General features: G+C 50.0%; 1 protein-coding gene across 1 annotated transcript in view; it reads left to right on the top strand.

The window, feature by feature from the left end:
- The first annotated feature begins 1,215 nt into the window (after window positions 1–1,215).
- The window catches only part of B4GALNT3 (beta-1,4-N-acetyl-galactosaminyltransferase 3), a 64,711-nt gene continuing 50,474 nt past the window's right edge, over window positions 1,216–15,452 (top strand). Inside the window, exon 1 of the mRNA XM_039571102.1 lies at window positions 1,216–1,399. Within this exon, the coding sequence (XP_039427036.1) occupies window positions 1,216–1,399 (184 nt within the window). The remainder of the gene's footprint in view (window positions 1,400–15,452) is intronic.

The following is a 15,452-nucleotide window of genomic DNA, read 5'->3' as shown; positions in this document are numbered from 1 at the left end:
CCCTTGATCCATCCCAGCTGTGTGACAGGTAACAGCAGCATCTCTTGGTGCTGCCTGGATGCTGGGAATGTGCTGTTCAGCACTTGATGCCCGGGACTACGGCTGCTGCTCCAGCTCCCCAACCAGTGCCAGCACTCTGCCAGTGTCAGCCTGTCCCTGCTGGGACTCACACCACTGTTCTGTCTCCTCAATGCCATTTTAAAGGCCTTTGGCACATTTTTTAAGCTAAAGAACAGCAAGTGTCCTTTTGTGCAGCCTCACATGTAAGAGTTTATCATCATTTCATTAATTTTAAAAATCACTTCAGCCTGAGGGTTTCTGTTCATGGTCCCACACAGCACAGGAGCTGCATCTGTGCAGGAGCAGAGCTGTGAAGGGGAACAGCTGCCACCACTGACCCAACTCCCATCACACATTTTTGGAAAGGGGTAACTCTGGACTAGCTCCCCAGCTGGATACATGACGTACATCCCGGATGTTATCTCCCATTTTCCTTCACCGAGGAGGAATCCAGTTTGCAGCCTCCAGGACAGCTTGGTGATGTGAATGAAACCAACAGCATGGGAAGGACTCTCAGAAATCACTTCAAAAGTGTGCTGGAGGTATATAATGAAGCAGCAATTTCACCCAGGGAGCGTCCTGGTCTTCTGAGCAGGCTCTGACATTCTCCCGCTGAGGGGTCTGAACGTGTAACATCGCATCTGCTCTGCTGCTTCAGAAAGCAGGTTTGGAGGCTTCACCATCTCTCTTCCTCCTCACCGAGCAACGCACTTCCAACTACATACAGCTGTTGCACCGGGTGAAAGACACTTTAAAATTGATTCAGCTGTGTGTAGTAACAGCGTGAATTGGAATCGTCCCCTCTCGTTCTACTCCCCTCCCGACAGAGGAGTTATCATCTCCTGTGCCCTCACCGGAGGGATCCACCGACGCTCCTGCTGGCACGGAGGCCGGCTCTGAGGGGGTTTGGAGCCTCCTCCGCCACTGAGGCGGCTTTCTGTGGCCTGGGCAGGAGCGGAGCCCTCCGGCAGCCCTGTCCGGGGGATGTGCCCGCTGCCGGGCGCTCGGCGGGGCGGAGGCAGGTGCGGGGGGCGGCGGCAGAGCGGGGCCGGAGCTGCCCGCGGGGGCGGGCGCCGCCCGCACCTGGCCCGCCCCGCGAAGGAGGGGTGGGAGCGGCGGGCCGGCGGCGGGAGCGCGTCCCGGGGCGGCGGGAGCATGTCCCGGGGCGGCGGGGGGCCCGGCGCCCTGAGCGGCGCCATGCGGGGCCGGCTGCTGGCGCGGCTGCGGCGCCGGAGGCAACTGCGGCTGCTGCTGGCCCTGGGCGCGCTGGCCCTGGGGCTCTGGGCCGCCTACCTGGAGCTGGTGGCGGCGGCCGGCGGCGGGGCCACCCCGGAGCGCAGTGAGTGACCCCCGGGCGCGGGGAGGGAGGGGAGCGGGGGGGTCCCGTCCTTCGCAGCCCGGCAGCCCCGCGATCCCCGGGAGCCCCGCGATCCCCGGGAGCCCGTGCGCTGCCCCCGTTCCAGGCCGGCGGGGGGACGCGGGGTGAGCGCAGCCACTGGGGTCTGAGCGGGGCTTTGGCCCCCGGCAGGAGACGGGCGCTGGGGGTTCACTTCCCTGCCTTTGGTCTAACGGGTCTCACCCCCTCTCTGTCGGGAGACCCACCCAAGTCTGACCGTGCTGGAACTGCAGAGCCCAGAGCCACGGCTTTGAGATGTCTCTCGTTCTTGGTGCCCTGGTGCGAACCTGGAAGGCAGCAGAGATGCTTTGAATGCGGCTTTGATGCGAGGAGAAGTGTATGCAGAGCAGGAGGGAATGCATACCCGGGAGAGGCGCACCGCCCGCCTGCTAACGGGCTCGCTTTGTGCGAACTTTCGGGAGCACGGCAGGGCTCGGGCGAAGTGCGTTGAGCTGCGCTTTTCTTTCTGAAGTAGAGGAACATTCTATCAATGTCCTGTGGCTTTTTACGCTTCTCTTTTTTGAGCTACAGAAAGGTTTTGAATGGCTCGTGGTTTTGTAAAAGGCTGTGATGTTGCTGCTGCTTTTTAATAATATCAGTACTTGGTACTAATCTAATTTGAAAGTATGTTTTCAATTACATGTGAGTGCTTAACTATTGATATTTTCCAGCGTATTGGTCCTTTCATTACGTGTTATAAACCTCCTAATTTTCACTCCCATGAGTCAGGCTTGGTTTCAGTCTTAAAGCTTGGGACTATGGCTGTGCAAGGGGCACTATGAATGTCTACTTCTACAAAGTCCATTACGGGACTTCAGCTTGTACAGTTGTTCTGTATAATACGTGATATTACTGCTAAAAACACATATTTATTGTTCCAGCAGTGTAACAGATCTGATTTCTATCCTCTAGTAATAATCTTCTTTTTATGCCTGGTGGAATGAGAAGGTGAGTTGTTCTACGAGTCCACTTTGCATTACATCTTTAACACAATCTCACCGTGCCTTTTACTGTACATCACTTTGGCAAAACCCCACCAAAAATGCTTAGAGAGGATTTGTAGAGGTGGGCAGAAGGCTTGTGTAGAAGCAAGGGAGAAAAACGCCTCAGAAGTATTTAAAATAGTGGTTATGAGGAGAGAGGGGCTGAGTCAGGTGTTTGGAGTTGTACAGCTGGTGGTCCTTTCACTGCCAGCAATGCAAAGGGAGAAGGAGGGGTGGGAGAAGTGGGCTGAGAGAGTGGGGACAGCAGAGATGTGCAAGAAAAAACAACTTTCTTAATGAATTGAGTTCTTCCTCTTTGCTTTAAGACAGGGTTATTTTTACATCTCTGTTGTAAAAGTAATTCTGTTTTAAGACTGAAACTGGAAACAGTGAGATTACTACAGTTACTACCAACCAAAACAGAACACGAGCAAAATAATTGCATTATATTAAAGTTCAATTATATAAAATTCCAGGTTCTCCCAAATCCACCAGAGACGTTGCTGTTCGTTGCAAACAGAAGGTATTTAAATGCTGCTGGAAAGGGTGGGAGGGTAAAATCCTCTGGCAGGCAGTTCCTCACGGCTCAGCATCACAGAGGGCTGTGGTCACACTGGGCACTTGGTGTCATGTTTTCTTGGCTTTGTAGCCAGAATCCTGGAACCTGCTAACAGGAGGAAGGTTAATCTGTGACCTTCCCCACCCTTCCTCTTGCCCTACTACCTCTAAAAGCCTGTTTTGTTTTAAGAGAAATCAGAAATCTGAGCAGAAGACAAATAGCATTTGTTTTCTTTTGGTTGTTAAAACTAAGTAATATTTTCTTCTCTGGGGACAGGGACAGCTGTGTTTGTGACTCCATGTGGTGACTCTTCCCAGGATCCCAGGAAGCTGATGTAGGAGGGAGTGGCTCTCCAAGCAATTAATACTTTTCCCCTTGTTTCTGCATTGTTTTCTGTTGCATGTCCCGGTTGGGAACCCTACTGTAAGTCACACCTGGGACCAACCAAGAGCTGCCACCTCAACTTAGCTGATGCAACAGCCTCCCCAGTTATTAACGATAAAATACAAAAGCTCTCTCTTGGGCAACTTTTCTAGGCAAAAGGCTAAAAGGCTCCTCCATTGGGGCCAGAAAGATGAAAAGCTGCTGGGTTTGGAAGATCTACAGGAGATCAGTGTTTCCATCTCCTGTGTCTGTAATGGAGTTTCTCTTTGCCTCCCTAAAAGGCACTGTAGAACAGCCTGTGTGTGGAAAGCCAGGTATGTTTTTGTCTTTCCAGAGAAGTGATTCTTCCGCTTGCAAAGCTGTAAGGACTCAGAGAAAAGACTTCTTTTCCTCTCAGCCATGCATGAGATGGAGCACAAACCCCTCCGATGCCCCCACACCATCCCTGCTCTCAAGTCAGTGCCTAAGAACAAGTCTTCAGGCATGGTGGATCCTCCCAGCTTTATGTTCCTCTCCTCCTCTTACCCCCCAGACCAGTGTGTGGTGGAGAGAGCAGATGTCAGATGCCCAGGGGGTGGGTGTTTGAGTAAGTGATGCTTAAAAATTGGGGCCCTGACTGTCCTCTCTTGAGATATGTGCAGCTCTGCTGTGCAATGAAGTCAAGCATATAGAATAGTTTGGATAAAGTGAATAAGGAGTCTAGGAGAATATCCTGTAATCATCAGTATCCATTGGCACTCATGATGCTTCATCACCATGTGCTGTGAGAGTCTCTGGCATGAGGTTCACTTTGCTGTAATGTTAAAGTCAAAGGCTGAGGGATCAGCCTGAGGTGCAGAACTCGTGCCTGGTATACACCATGGGTTGGGATTTTTGTGTGCCAAAGTTGACTTGGGCCCATTTCTAGCTGTCAGGGAGGTCGGGATGGGCTGGACAGGCAGAGAGGATAGTGTGGGCTCTTGTGAGTGATGGCTTTCCTTTGAAGGTGATGCTGGAATGAGTAGTTGGGCAGGTAAAGGAAAAAACCCTTTTTTGATTTTCTTGCGATGTGAGTGTCTTAGGGTGGTATTCCTACATATTCTTCCTAGGGAGCCTTGTTGGCAGGACCATGTGCTCGTGGGTAGGAGGGTGTTTCTGTTGTTGTGGGGTTTGCCTTTTTCTTCCTTTTTATTTTTTTTCTTTTTTTTTTTAATTGAGCATGTTTGGCTGGCTTGCTGCCCTGTAGGTGTTTATAGGAATCTTAAACATGTTTACAGCTGAGTGAAGAGAAACAAGCAGGCTGATGTGAGCTGAAGATGGGCACACTCACCTCACACGAATTGTGGCCTGTTGTCATCCAGAACAAGCCGTAGCAGGCAGGACACTGCCTCCCTGCCAGGAAACCCGAGGAGCTGGAGACAGTCTGTTTACTCCTGCTGCTGACAGGCACTAACCTCTCTGGAGTGGGCTCTCCACTAGGAATGTTTTTCTCATCTTTATGAGCTGCTACACAGCACACTTTGCTCCTGCTGGAGATGGGGAGACTTTATTATTTCATGGGTGAATGAGGTGTTGGGGAGGGAGAAAACACAGAGGCCTGGAGAGCAAGTCCTGCATCGTCTCTTTAATGCTGTAATGCAGTTCGCTTGGCATCAGGGATGGAAGGGACAAGGGCAGGGAGAGGTATTTCCTCAGGGAAAACCCTCATCCCAACATACTGCTACTTCCCAGATGTGCTGGAAGTGCTGTTTGGATGGAAAAAGTGGTGGGTGTGACAACTCCTTCTGCTACCTCTGTTTTTCTCTTCTGTGCCCAGCAGTGCCTCATCTTGCCCACCTGTGCAGAAGGGTGTGCCTGAGGCAGCAAGGCTGGTATCAGTGGGCTGTGTTTGCAGGCAGGATATGCAACGATCCCCTTTCGCTCTAAAGTCTTGTGTCAACATAGTAGAAACAAAGCCCCATCCCTGAAGCAGCTTGGAGGTGAGGTCATTCCCAGCCATTGCGGTGCAGAATCTGTTTTTTCTGCTGCAAAGACGATGGTATTTCAGGAGTCTACAAATCATCTGCACTGATTTCTTTTATTGCAGGTGTGTATGTTGCACTGAGCCAGGCACAAGGAGGGTGCTCAGGATTAGAGTAGAATCGTGGGAGGTGCAGCTGGTAGGAGCAAGAAGTTGGAAGCCCCTTTCTTAACTTGCCTTTCCTGACTGCTTTAACCTACCCCTGTTCCTCCACATTTTACTGTTGTGAGTAAATAACACTGGGAGTGTGTTATCTTCCTATCTTGGATTGTGTTTGTGGTTTGTGTCTCACTTAGATTTTCAGACTGCTGCTTTTCTAACTGAGGAGTGCGCACTGCCACTCTCTGAAGTGGGAAATAGGAGAGGTTCAGAAGAAACCGTGGAAATGTGCAAATAGAGAGGTCCTTATGGCAAGGCTCCCCCCTAATGTATGTCTACATTACTCCCTACATTAGCTCCCCCCTAATGTACACCTTCAGTACCCCTTTGCTTCCCAGAACACTGGCTTCTCGTGCCTGCAGCATGCTGAGCTCTGGTCTTCAGGCACGTGCAGGTTGCCTGAGTACTGATGTGAGTGGGCAGTGTGTGTGTTTGTGTGAGAGGAGCGTCTACCAGAAGGGTGAAGTTGGGCATTTAATGTCATGTATCAGCTTCCTCCTCTCGCCTGGGCGCAGGGACCGCTCAGGAGCACAGCCACAGCGGCAGGTTCACTCGCGCCGCGGGCCGCCCGTGCAGGCCCGTGCCGTCCCTCAGCCGCAGGGCTGCCTGCCCGGGCCTGCTCGCTATCGCTCCTTCGCAGGGCTCGTTGCACCCGGCATTACGCAGTGCTCGTGGAGAGAAGCGGGGCCGGGTGGCTCTCCAGTGGTGTCTGGAGTTTGTGCTTCCTCTCTGTGCAAGCTGCTAAGCCAGAGCAAGAGTTAACCCAGGCATCCCCCACTGCACCCCGTCCTGACTGAAGGGAGCGTCTGTGCCACGAAGCTTGCGTGTGGCATTTCTGTACGTGCAAGGACACTTGGGAGACCTTTGCTCACAGGGGTCTCTGCCAGGCAGCACCGTTCCCAAAGCACACTGTGGGGTGAAGGATGGGCCCTGCAGGTGGGACAGGGGCACTTCCAGGGGGTCAGTGCAGCGTCCCTGGAGGGTGACCAGAAGTGCTGTGGCATCCTGCCACACTGGCGTGTGCAAAGGGAGCCAACATCCCCAGCCCCGTATTCACAGCACAGACTGTTCTCACAGGCTCCAGGGGAGAATCCAGGGTTAGAGGGGATCTAATGTACTACATCCCCTGGTAGCTTGGTTTGTGAGGTTCATTGACACACCGGGGGGGAAGCCCAGGCCTCAGGCTGCCTCTGCCGTGCTTGTCCTGAGCCAGTGAACCCCTGCACTGCTGCTGGGGCAGTGCTGCAGGTAGGTTGCAAACCTGGTGCTTTTTCACCACTTGAAGTCAGCTGGGTGTTTGTTTCTGTGGAACTTGGCCTGCAGTTTGTCTGGCCTCAGCAGATCCCCAAATAATTCGCCAAGATTACATATTACCTTTATTTACAGACTCCTGTGTCATCTCTTCATGTACTCGTGTTAACTGACAGATTTATGTAGTGGTGTGCCAAAACAGCATGTATTCATGTACACACCTTCCCGTCTTGAGTTGGACGGGGTTAGGATAACTTGGATCTCAGAGGGGTGCCCTCCTGTGCATCTCCCCCACACCACAGGCTTGGAGAGGAATGATTCTGTCTTCTGGAGATGTGTTTCTGTGTGCTACAGTGACAGAAAGGCTCTGCCTTCTCTCACCTGGAAATTCAGGCAGATGTGAGAGAAGATGGACATCATCTTTCATCTGGTAGTTTGAAATTACTGGCATCTGCAGGATGGGAAAAGGCAGGATGCTCTCCTGAGGACAGAGACTGCCTTGTAGGTTGTGGCAGTTGGGAATGGAGTAATGATGGGGTTCTTTCTCCAGTGCTTACACTGCTGGCCTCAGGAATTTATGGGGTTATATATTTTGTTGAGTTTCCCTTTCCTATTTGTTCTTGCGCTGCACTGATGTTCCCTCTTACAGTCACTTCCCAATTCCATTGCTGTTTTTAGGCTTGCAGTAATAGCTGAGAAGGACTTTCCAGAAAAGGAAATAAGGTGGCTTACTTACACATGGTGTGAGATTTCAGAAAGACCCATGTTTCTGGGTGGAAAAAGTTGTGAATCTGGTCCTCGGATACTCACCCTTTTCATGATGTTGGAAATTCACAGTCTGTGTGTGTCATGAGCCAAGCCAAAGTACACTGGGACCTTGACCAGAGCTGCTCTGTATTTCTGTTTTCCTGAGAAGACTTTCCCATGCCACAGTGCAAAGTCCTTGATGTTCCTGATCTGGAGAGAGTTCCTGATGCTTTGAGATGCTTAGATGGTCTGGGATGATGCTGCCATTAAGTTCTCCTAAGACATCACAGAAAAATAATTCGTGTTGCCATAATAAATAATTTAAGTCAACTACACGGAATAATAATATTTGAGTAGTCAGTCTTTCAGATCTTGAATCATTTCAGACAACACAAAGCTTGTTGGGTGGACTTGAGTCCCCTTGAAGCATCAGTGCCCCATCACTAATTCTGATTTTGTAATTTCCTAAGGCTTAGTTATTTCAGCATCCTGTGACTATTTCCCATTTGAGTTGTTTTGGGGGGTTTTTGAGGGGAAAAGAGGTCAATGTGGTTTTTTTCCCCAACTTCTAAAACAAGGGGATTAAACTGTCACCGATTACTTTGCATTGCAGGTCTTATACCCTTACATGGCAAAATTGTCCCATCTGGGGCTGTTTGTCCTTTTCCATGTCGCTGTTTTCCATCAGAGATACAAATGGAATATCCTAGGCCTTTGCATCATCCATGGGGCTTTCCTTTCTCGCTCGTTTCCATCTCAGTGACCTTGTTAATTTTTGACAGTTCAAATATTCTTGGGTTGTTTTCTTTTTTGCCAGTTGGAAATTGACAGCCAATGCTAGTCAGTAATGTAAAAACACTGAGTACAGATCAGAGACTTGACTATAGCAGGCGTGTGTTATCTTTTTTGACTTTCTTTTCCTCATGCCCTCTGAATTGTGACCATTAGGAGCTAGTAGCCTTACGTGGCAGCCTGTGTTTCACTGACATGTGTAAATCCACGCTCACTAAACAGTAGTTCATTGTCACATGCTGTCGTATTCCATTTACCAGTAAAAATATTTGATCTATGTTATCACCTGTGATGGCTGCAAATTGCCTAGTAGAGCTCTCTTGGAGTGAGGATAATCTGCATTTGTGATATGTGTATTTTTTCCTGCCATTCTAAGTAAGTCTGCTCCTACCTTTCTTGAAGAGGCCACTTACTTATTTCCATGTCATTAGCGTGGGCTTGGCCCATATATTTGGAGTTGGCACCTCCGACAGCTTCCTCAGCGCTGCTGCTCGTTTGAGCCTAGCTGAGATATCTGCAGCCCTTCTCGTAAATACTTCCCTTCCTAAATTAGTTTCATTTGTATTCCGTAATGCAATTTTCTGTAAAATTGCAGTAGTCATGTCTGGGTGCTATTAACCCCATCTGAGCTGCAGAACAAAATTTATAATGGGCTGAGAATATCCTGTCCAGACCACCCGATACTAATAGCCTCCATTACCTGCTGCAGCAGCAGCTCACTCTGCATTAGCTGCCACAGTCCATGCTTTGTTGTAAGCAGGCCAGTTGGGAGTGTTTTGTTTATTTTCCATCAAAAATGCAAAACAAACAATCTGCCAAAACCAAGTTTTCCCATCAAATATGACTGAACTATAATTTCCAGAGGTGTACCTTGGTAATAATTGTCTGCCTTGCATAAGAAGTAAATAGCAATTGCAAAATGAGACTTCTCCTGTGTCTTGAAAACATCGGTGTGTGCTTGTATCAGGGTAAATTCTGTGAACAGCAGTTATGCCCCATAGTCTGTACTCTCACACCAAGGGAGAGAGTAGTTAGCTGCATCCACTTGGAAATTCAAAATAACATCCAAGCCAAGGTGTTGAGAGCAAAGGCATTTTAAGTTGTTCCCCAGATCATATGTTGCTTCTTTTTCTTCTTAGGGGAATAACAACAACAACAAAAAAAGGCAGTGAGAAGGTTTGTTTTTAAATCTAGAGTAGAGCAAGGGTGAACCTTGAAGAGGAAGGAAACACAGGGCCTGTGGACCTCTCTCCGTGTCAGACTCCTCTGTTGTGCCAGCACAGTGGCCCGAGGGAGGCTGGGCCCTATCCCCCTTCCCCTCCCTCAGGGTGCCTGGGGGCACCGCTACTGAATGTGAAGAGCTGAGAACTTGCAGGGAACTGGATCAATGGGGAGCCACCAAGGACCACATTCCCCCTCCCTGCTCCCCAGAATACCCAGAATATGGTAGGGACCATCTCATCCAGGAATCCCAGGCGTGGGCTGGGAAGGAGGCTGGAGCCTAAAGCACCTGGGGGGAGGCGGAGAGCAGCCTCTGTGCCCAGGAGGCAGCAGAATGGTGTGATTCCCAGGAAAGGGGCCCTTAGCCCCCTCAGCCTCTTCCTTCTCCCACGCTAGACCACCTTTCATGCCACAGGTGTCCCAGCTTCCCGAACAGCCATCCTTGGCCATATGCAGTGCCTCATGTTGTGAGCCACCTCACTGCCTTCTGTTCTGGGCCCCATAAATACAGGGACTATGGCTGCTGGCCCACAACTCCCTGAGCTTCAAAGCCTTCTGTTTCCAAGGACGTTTAGGGCAGAGAGGTGTCCCACAGCAGCAAGGCAAGTGGTTGCCCGCTTTTTTGTGGGAAAGCAAATAGGGACACAGAGGAAGAGGGGAGATGTCATCAGCCACGTGGTAGCAATGTAAATATCTGAAAGGATCTAAAGTCATACGGGTTCTAGAAAGATTTTCGGTGCTAAACACAGCCTGAATGGTGGTTTGTGTAAAAGGGTTTTACCAAGTTGGTGCTTGGTTTGTCTCCGTGTGCTGGCTGGAGCACCAGCTGCAAGCACCTCAAGCCCCAGAAGTGGTTTTGTGAAAAACGAGGTTCACTCTCCTGTGAGAATTTAAAGGGTTTAATATAAAGACAATAAGAGACAGATAAAATAAAGCAAAGGGATAACGGCCGGGTGCCTTGGCGCTCTGCCAAGAGCACACCTGATGCTCGAGGTGAGTCCTTTTCATACCATTTTTACTGTCTGTTCTCTATTCATATTAAAACTTTTCTTGGAGCTGTTCTGCATGGCCACTCCTTGGTTCCACCTTTTTAGAGCATGCGTAGTCTTCTGCCTTGTGGTTTTGTTTCTTTTGATTCTTGGGGTTGGGCCCGCTAGGTAAGAGTCGATGGTGGGGTGGATCTCTTAATTCTCCAGACAGTCAGGGCTGATTGCAGCTTTGGCCTCTTTGCCCCCCGGGCAGAGCGGTGATAGCGGCTCTCGAACTCTCCTGGCCGCCCGTTCTCCAGGCAGAGCAGCCTTTGGGCCCTTTTGTTCTCTGGACAAAGTGTTGATCAGCAGCTTCTCGGGCCTCATCCTCTGCTCCCTTGGAGGTTATCTTACTTGCTCACACTTGCTAACATTCTTGCTAAAAAGAGAGAAAACTACATCCACACAGCAAAAAAGCATTTCTAACATTATATAATATCTACCTTTATACTTTGCAAGAAGCCAATATTATATGTTTATAACAGTTTGGACCATCATTCTCCTCTCCCCTCTCAGGCAGGGGCAAAACCCCCTTTATACAGGTGTTTAATTATTCAGGGCCTAAGCAGTCAGGTTCGTGGGAGGAGGAGCATGGCAGGGCTTGCTTCGTCGCCTCTTTCTGCACGTGTGCCTGGGCTGCTCTGTGTCTGTCACCAATTCCTAGGGCCATTCCTGATCCTGCTCTTTTTCAGCTGCTTCCTCAGTCAGGAAGAGCTTTGTAAGGTACATGGGTTGAAGGACAGTTGTACTGCTCCGTGTTGTGCTGTGTTGGGAGCTTATTTATCCTTGAAAAGATGTATTCTAATTCTGTCTTTGCTGTTTTGGTTACTTTTTCTTCAGGGAATTGGACGCGCTTTGTGGGACCAGGGTTTGACAGAATTCAACCTTGATAGTGGGTGTTTTCCTTTTCCCTGGAATTACTGGCTGGAGCTCATGGTCTGTATTTATTTGCTCACGTTGCTCACCTGCTCCAGTAGTGGAGCTAAGATTGCCAGCACTGAGCCTGAATTTAATTTGCTTTTTCTGCCAGTGCCTTTCATCCATTGGCAGTTTCTCTGTTGCTGGCGTGGTGCTGCTCACCTGCACCTAGTCTGCAGCTAATAAATGCCTCCAGCTTTCACGTTCCTTTCCCCTTTCTCTGAGCCATCATCTTCATCCCTGCTGCTGCTCTGAAGAAGTCCTGGTGTTGCTAATGCAGCTCTGCACTTGTGATTCCTCTGAACGTGCCACCCTTCCTGGCAGGTCTTCCAAGGCGTTTCCAGGCGTGTCTCGCTGACTCACACCTCTTGCTGAGGTGGGGAAGAGGGTCCTTTGTGTGTGCTGGTGGGGCAGGGGAAGGTGCACTCCCTCTCTGAACTCCTGCTGTACCCTGCCTCAGTCTGGCTAGTATTATTTCAGTTTGTCTGAACTGTCTGATCGCTGTCTGCATTCCATCAGCTCCAGCCATGTGGCCGATTTCCTCTGCTTTGCAAATTGTAATTGCTTTGCCAATTAACTCTGGGTCTTCCAGTACTCTTTTTTGAGTGCTTTTTCCCAAAACTCCATGCTTCCCAAAGAGCATGACTAGTTGGGAGTTTTCTCCTATTTTTCATTATTATTCTTTGTAAATTTTGTTTTCACCTTTTTCTTATAACTCTGTGTTATAAGATACCCAACATAGGCAGATCAAGGAGGGAAAGAAGCATTTTAGAAAGTTTTGCAGCTCATGCAGATGTAGATGAAGAAAGAAAAGTAGAAGGTAAAACCAGCAGAAGAGGATGCATTTGGAAATACAGATGACAGAAATTATTTAACAAAAGTAAGTAGTGGCCAAAAATGGGACGTGGTGAGACGAGTGTCAGAGCAGAGTGATCAGAAAATGCCAATGGCCACTAAAAAATTGTCGTGGAAGGAGCTGAAGGCTAGATTAGAAACAAATACTTGGGATTTCAGTGGAGCAGAGAGGTTGGAATCAACAGAGATCAAAAAGAGAGATGTAGAAAGAAGGGGGCACAGAATAAACCACTGCCTTATGTTTAAAAGAGGTGGAGGAAAGTGCGAGGATAAAAGTTACAGAAGCTTGTAGGGATCATAAGCAGCTCTACCAGGAGGGTTAAGAATGTATTTGGTGTCATGAGGGTGTTTGGTGCTTTGAAAATCAGTAGCATGGTGGCTTTTTACTGTGGTTGGTGTCTGCCAAGACACCTGGTTCCCCTGTGTAGGGCCCTGTGCTCAGTGCTGCAGATGCTGCTCTTGGTTGGCCGAGTGTGGTTACCTGTTTTGTCCGGGTGTCAAACAAACGCTCAGTACTTTGCCAGTTTTTTTGTGTAGAAAAAGGATTTGCTAGTGTAGTCAGGAATTTTTAATGTATCCCTCTTTATTTACAAAGGATGTAAAGTCCCTTTTCTCTAGGTACAGTGAAAACTGAATAAAAGATGCTTGGTTTGCACGTAGTCCTATGGTTCATGGTCAGGTAGCATTTAATCCAGAAACTCTCTAATTTGCTGATGTTCATGCTACTTCTGCTCCTTTCATAATCCTCAGGGCTCCCTTTCTGCCTTTCCATGCTTTTTGGGGGCTTTCCTCTTACACAGAGGGATAGGCATTGTTTGCTGGAACCAGTGCAAGTTTGCCTTCAGACACAGGGGAAAATTTGCCCTGCTGAGCCCCCACCCCAGGCACCGACTCCCACAGCAGGGACGGCAGGTTGCAGGCGCAGCGGGGCAGGCATCCCATCCCTGGGCCGCAGTTCTGTAGCAGGCAGCACGCTGGAGAAGGGACCACGATGGGAAAGAGCCGGAGCAGGCTCTCCTGTGAGCAGTGTTTGCAAAGTGATGCTTGCTCAGCATGGCACGCTGGAGTCCAAGGCGCACCAGCTCCAGAGCTGTCCAAAACCGATTCAAACTCATGGGATCCTACTGCAGGTTTAGAGCCTCGCTTATTCCTCTGGGCAGGAGTCCTGAGAGCGCTGCCTGGGTCCGGGAGCTGCAGTTTGTCCTTGCTCCGTCTCTCAGCCGTGGGGAGGGATTTGCCCCCATGAGCATGGCAGCCCCTGCCCGCCACTCTGGTATCTTCAGCTGGCAGTGTGCGGTCGGGCCGCAGCCCTCGCCTCGGTGCTGCCCAGCTTTGCACAGCGGCTGAGCTGCTGCTGCTGCCTGGGTGGAGAGCCGGAGGCTAAAATTAGCAGGGAGCTCTTCTCTTGCCAAGTGCTGTGTCTGACCCAGCTGAGCCTGGCGGGATAGAGAGGAAAACACTCTTAAATCTCTCCATGCAGAGCACCCTGTGTGCCTGCTGCCTTCTGGGAGGGTTCCCTGCCAGGGGTGGGGATGTCTTGCCCTGGGATGCTCGAGAGGATGCTGAAGCAGCTGGGAGAACAGGGCATTGCCAGGACAGGCTTGGGACATGGTGGGAAATCCTGATTCTCAGAACTCTGTTTCCTTCTAGTTCTCCTTTTGAATATCATATAAACAGCTGGCAAGGCCAGCTCTTGCTCCTGGACATCTTCAGAACTGCAGGCGTCTCCTCGCTTATGGAAAGGTTTTCTGGGTAGATGTGGGGTTTGGCTGCCCTAAGAAAATGAGTGTCTGTTTGCCACTGCCACCCTGCCAGAACAAACTGCTAAAGATTTCAGTGTCCCCAGCAGCCGCCCTAAATGAGAGCTTGTTTGCTCTCTATTACAGGGTGGCCTCCAGAAGGGGCCGTGGCCTGGTGGTTACAGCACAAATTTGGGGACGTACGCCAGCCTTGTCTCTGCTGCTGAACAGCCAAGGCTTCAGAACAAGCTGCTTCGACCTCTCGTGCCTCAGTTAGGCTGTCAAAGGTGTCAGTGACAATTGTTATTTATTCTTTTGAAATACTTAATGTCCATGAATGGAAAAGCATTCACTGGGTTCCAGATGCGTTCAGTGCAAGGGGGAAGCCTGTTGTTTCATTCTTCTGCTGGACCCAGCCTGCCCTGCTGCAACAGCCCTGCTGGTTTGGCTTCCCCAGGCATTGCTACCACCCTGCCTTTTGTGAGCCAGCTCTGCTGTTGTGTAATGCAGGGGCAGGAGCTTGTCTGGGCCCCCAGAATACGGATCTCACCTCTGACCTTTCCCATTCGTTGCACTTGCCTGAACTGCACAGCCTGGGGCAAGAAATGGGTGGAAGGGTGCAGCTGAGGTGATGTCTTTTAACCCTATTCCTTTTTTCTGGGGCCTTTGGATAGAGCTGTCTGTGGTGCGTACAAGGGCAGCACAATGGCAAAGTGTGACCACTGCAGGGAAATTACCGAGGGGTTTGCACATTATTGGTCTTATCAGCTGTGGAGGAGGCAGTCTGAGGGACACCATGAGCATGGTGGAGCAAAATGAGCACCTCTTGACAGCCTAATAAAGGTCAGAGTAAATACAAACAAGCTTTACATTGGGATTTGTGTTCTATCTGCAGTGGTTGGCAGGCTCTACTTCTGGGGAAAGCTGGGCCAACTCCAGGAAGAAGAGAAAAAAAGAGGAAGGCACGTTCATAGTCTGTCTGATGACTGTTCTTGCTGAAAGGGACATGAAATTCCCCTTTTCCTGCAAATAGCAGAGAAATGGGAGCAGCTGGGATAGCTGCCCTAGCTGTGTCTTACGCACTTGACCAGCAACTTGCAAAGTGGCCTTTCTGTACCTGGAGGTGTGTACAGACTATGTGTGCCAGCCCCCTGCCAGTCTCCATTGCATCAGAAGGACGGAGAAGAGAGAGAGCCCCAGGAACTGGAGGGGATGTGGTACGGGCAGGGTCCACCCTGGCTCCTGTCTCAGCTCTAGGCACAGGTGCCTCCCTCCTCTGTGGTTTCATTCTGGTGAAGTAAAGGAAACAAAACTGTCAAGTAGGTCTCTGGCTTCCCTTTCCTTTCCCTGCCGGAGGTGGA

Source organism: Corvus cornix, chromosome 1A, assembly GCF_000738735.6.
Source record: "Corvus cornix cornix isolate S_Up_H32 chromosome 1A, ASM73873v5, whole genome shotgun sequence".
NCBI lineage: Eukaryota > Metazoa > Chordata > Aves > Passeriformes > Corvidae > Corvus > Corvus cornix.
Note: the sequence above shows the minus strand (reverse complement) of the source record. Positions and strands in the feature narration are given on the sequence as shown.